This window comes from Neophocaena asiaeorientalis, unplaced genomic scaffold (assembly GCF_003031525.2).
Source record: "Neophocaena asiaeorientalis asiaeorientalis breed wild unplaced genomic scaffold, Neophocaena_asiaeorientalis_V1.1 scaffold591, whole genome shotgun sequence".
Classification (NCBI taxonomy): domain Eukaryota; kingdom Metazoa; phylum Chordata; class Mammalia; order Artiodactyla; family Phocoenidae; genus Neophocaena; species Neophocaena asiaeorientalis.
In genome coordinates this window covers 2,307,760-2,311,680 of record NW_020173494.1, presented here as the reverse complement: position 1 = coordinate 2,311,680, position 3,921 = coordinate 2,307,760, and the positions used below count along the sequence as shown (strand labels likewise).

Sequence of the window (3,921 nt, the reverse complement as noted above, 5' to 3'; positions counted from 1 at the left end):
GGTCCAAGCTGGGATGAAACCGGCCAGAGAAAGGCAAACCGCCGGCAAATTGTTCGCGGAAACTCCAGTGTCCTCCGGCGGGCAACCCCTCCCCTCCCTCCGCCACCCCCTCCCCGCCCTGCGCGCCATAAGGCATTGCACGTCTACAGTCCACAGCTGCGTTATGATGGGGGGGGGCACAAAAAGGATCTTGTTTTCAAAAGTCTCACTCAGGTTTGGGGGAGGAAGTAGAGAAAAGAGGAAGCAAGGCCTGCCTGTGCCAGGAATTCGGGTTTTAACGGGCTGGAGGGGCGACAGGTCAGCGCACAGTGCTACCCCAAACTCCCAACTCTGTGGAACCCTGGCCACGGGGCTGGGGTGAGGGGTCCTCCCGCCCGCGCTCCGCTGGTCCCCGGAGGGGCCACGAGAGGAGTCAGCCAGCGTCTTCGCCCCAGACCCGGGGTCTCCTCCGCTGAGCCTCCAACTCACATAAAACAGTGTTTGAAAGCGAGAGGGAGACAAAAACGGGCGTTCGAGTAACCCACCCTCACCTTTCCCCTCCTCGGGGGTAGGCTTTTGCCCGAGCCTCCCAGTTCCCATCGGTTTAAGTTTCCTCCGGCCGTACTCCCGCTACTGCCCAATCAATAACGGCGACGGGAAGGCAAACTCCCATCCCGGAGCTGCGTGTCTGCTAAGCCCGCATAAATCTGGACCCAGCCAATACCCACCACAGGCACCAGCTCTGGGCAGCTCGCGTCCTGACAAAGTTTCCCGGGCCCATTTATTAACTGGGCGCCGAATGGCTGCCAAGGAGCCCACCCTAGAGAAAGACGGGCCGGGGGTCGGGGCCGGCGGGGGCGGCCAGGGCTCAAAGCCTAGCATCTTAGGGAGGCCGGAAGGAGCAAGGGCGAGGGGGGACCGGGACATAGCCTTTGGGTAACTTGCAGTAGCGATCGCGCGAGGTGGGGAGGCGCGGGGATTATCTGTGCCTTTGCACGTTCGAAAATCCCTCCCCCCGTCTTCCAATTTATCCTCCCTTCGGAAGGAAAGGAAGAAACATCAGCATCTGGCCCGAAGGTGGGGTGGAAAGAGTGAGGGAGAAAGAGGAGGAGAGGAAGGGAGGCAGAGAAAGGGAGGGAGGGAGAGAAAGGGCGCGTTCACGAACACTACAAAGTTACAAATATGGCTCCCCCGTCTCTCGCCTCATCACTGCAAAGAAATGAAGACGCACTTTAAACTCGAGCCATTCCCAACTCCACTGCAGCCCCCTCCCCACGCGCTCTCCCCAGGGGCCTCGGCCCACATTTATCAGAAACTAAACCGGACTCGCGAAGCCCAAAACTTATTGTGTGTGTGCGAGCGAGCGAGCGAGCGAGAGAGAGAGAAAGGGAGGGGGAAGGCGCGGGAGGGGGGCGGAAGGGGGGATTCATTTATAAAATATAAAACCCCCTTTTTTTGTTGTTAAATCCAGGAGGCAGCCCCTCTCCTCCTCCTCTCTTGTTAATCTTTCCCTCAGACGGAGTCACGGGAGCAGCGAGCTCAGAGGGTTATTTTGCCTCATTCTCTCCGACCCAAACGCGTGCGCCCGCCGGCCCCCGATGGGTGCACACTCTCGCACCCACACTCGCACACGCGGGAGCACACGCACAGGTAGTCACACACCAAGGGCAGCGGCGGCGGCAGCCAGAACATGCTCGGATGGCACTGCAACCCCCCAACCTTGCAATTCATTTGCAGTCCGACCCCCAAACCCACATCTCCTGGGCGCCCCCCTCAAAAAAAAGTGCCTCCCCCCAACGCGCACACACACACACACACACACACACACACAAAGTAGGAGAATGGACCGACAGAGATATTTTTGGCAAATGCTCACATCAGAGGGCGTCCTGTTCCGCAGCTCTAAATGAATCCGTTTGTCCATGTCCATCTCTCGCGCTCTCTCTCTGCAGAGGCTCCCGCGCCGGCGGAATTCAATCAATAAACCCCGAACCCACGGCCGCGCGTTTTAGGACTTTGAAGGCTCAACCAGCTCCGCTCGGTTCTCGAGCCCCCAGCACCCGCGGCGCACACTAACCTGATCACCGTGGAGGCGGGATTGGCAGCCCGGAAGAGTGGCAGCAGCCTTAGCCAATCGCCGCCGAGGGTCTCCGGGCAACAGCGAATGGTGGCGGAGGCGGGGGGGAAGGGACCAATGGGCGGGCTGCGCAGCCGGCCAGGGAGGCTCAGCCATTTGGTTGTGGTGCCGGAGACGGACCCCTTTAGATTTCGGGGCGGCTGAGGAGCGCGGCGGCAGCTCGGCGGCTGAGCAAGGGGGGTGGGCGGAATGTAGGGGGAAGGGAAGGTGACTGTGCCTGGAGGGCCGAGCCGCCCGGCCTCGCCAGCCCGCCGCCGCCTCAGCGTTTGGCCGGGGGCGGGGCCGCAGGTGCGTTATACGAAAGGGAGGGGCGCGGCCGGAGGGGCAGGGGGTCGGGGTCCGCGCCGGGCCAAGGGCTTCGTGGGGTTGCCCCGGGCCTGACCGCGCCGCACGACCGGGTTGTGGAAAGAGGCAGACGGCGAGAGGTCTGGGGGCCGCGGACTGCCCGGCGGGCGGGCAGATGAAAGGCCTGGAAAGAGGGGAGGGGTCAAGGGTGCGGTGGGGGGAGGGGCTGGTCATTTTCTGGGTCCAGCGGGCAGAGCTAGTGGAGCGTGGCTGGTGCCCCCCATCTCTTCTGCGGGTTCCCACCCCCGGGCTGCGGCTCACAGCCCGCGCGCCCCTTCGCCTCCCGCCTCGTCGTAGTCCAGACGTGGCCATCGCAGCCCCTTGAATACATAAGTAAATAAAAAGCAAGATGCGTCCACTTCTGGATGACTTGCCTTGCGGTCTCGACCCTCTCCATGGAGAGGCATTTCAGTTTGCATGTCAGCTTGGAAGGAGTGATCACCAAGAGGCACCCGAGGTTTTGTTTAATCAATACATGAGTGAAGACCATGGACTAAGAATTGATGCTGAATACTTTGAATATTTTAAAAAATGGAAAGGGAAGGTGCTAGTAACTCCTGGTTTTCTGGACCGAACATAATTTATGGGCTTTATAGACCTAGTGAAAGAAAACGGCGCACAGTTTATTTTAATTGTCCACCTGAGTCATTTGGTTCAATCTGGGCTGCCAAAGAGGCTCTATTTGGAGCACTTTCTCCAAGTTTTACGGTTTGCTTGCTTTCGGTTTTTTGAATCACATTAGTTGTAAGAGACCTTAAAGCCTTAATTCCCACTTGGTTAACAACTTATGGCCAGTTCTAGGACAGTGTTGTGTACTGCGTTGGCTGCCTGTGTCTGTTAACAAATCACGGGGATTGTTGTCAACAGGACAGATACATCTCCACACAACTGTTTTTCGATTCTTTTATTTCTACACGTCTACACTCTTCCTCATGCACTCCAAGGTAGTTCTTTTGCATACATTGTGTTTATTTTTCAGGGACATGGGTTCAAGGGAGATAAACCAATATGTATGTTGCAAGTTTGAAATATTGTTACATAACACCAATACAGTTTCATTCTTGAGCATACAGAGTTTAGGAGGAAATAAAAAGTGACAGTGTAAATAAAAGGCACATAGAGAATGCTTACACTGGGGAAGAAACTGTAGTAACTTTAATATTGTAACCCGATGGATGGCAAATGTGAAATCCTGCAACTAAGCATTTTACTCAGTAAATTCTTTCAGACAAAATATTAAGTGGAATTGGAAAAGTGATCATGTATACTCTGAGTAGCTGTGAAATGCAAAATAAAAATGGAAAGCCATTGTTTTATTTCATCTGCATATAAATAGTATGGGGTAATTTATTTGACTTGCCTTAGCTGATATCAGTCTTCCTCAGTTTTGTTAATCTTATTGAGGTCAATTTGTGGAGCTTATTCTTTTTAAAATAGGCTTCGTTATAAAACATACAGGG

General features: G+C 55.4%; 1 protein-coding gene across 1 annotated transcript in view; it reads right to left on the bottom strand.

Moving 5' to 3' along the window:
- ANP32A (acidic nuclear phosphoprotein 32 family member A) overlaps positions 1–2,069 on the bottom strand; it is a 37,127-nt gene extending 35,058 nt beyond the window's left edge. The window contains exon 1 of the mRNA XM_024747518.1: positions 1,856–2,069. Coding sequence (XP_024603286.1) covers positions 1,856–1,909 — 54 coding nt within the window. The 5' untranslated portion in view covers positions 1,910–2,069. The remainder of the gene's footprint in view (positions 1–1,855) is intronic.
- Positions 2,070–3,921: the final 1,852 nt, after the last annotated feature.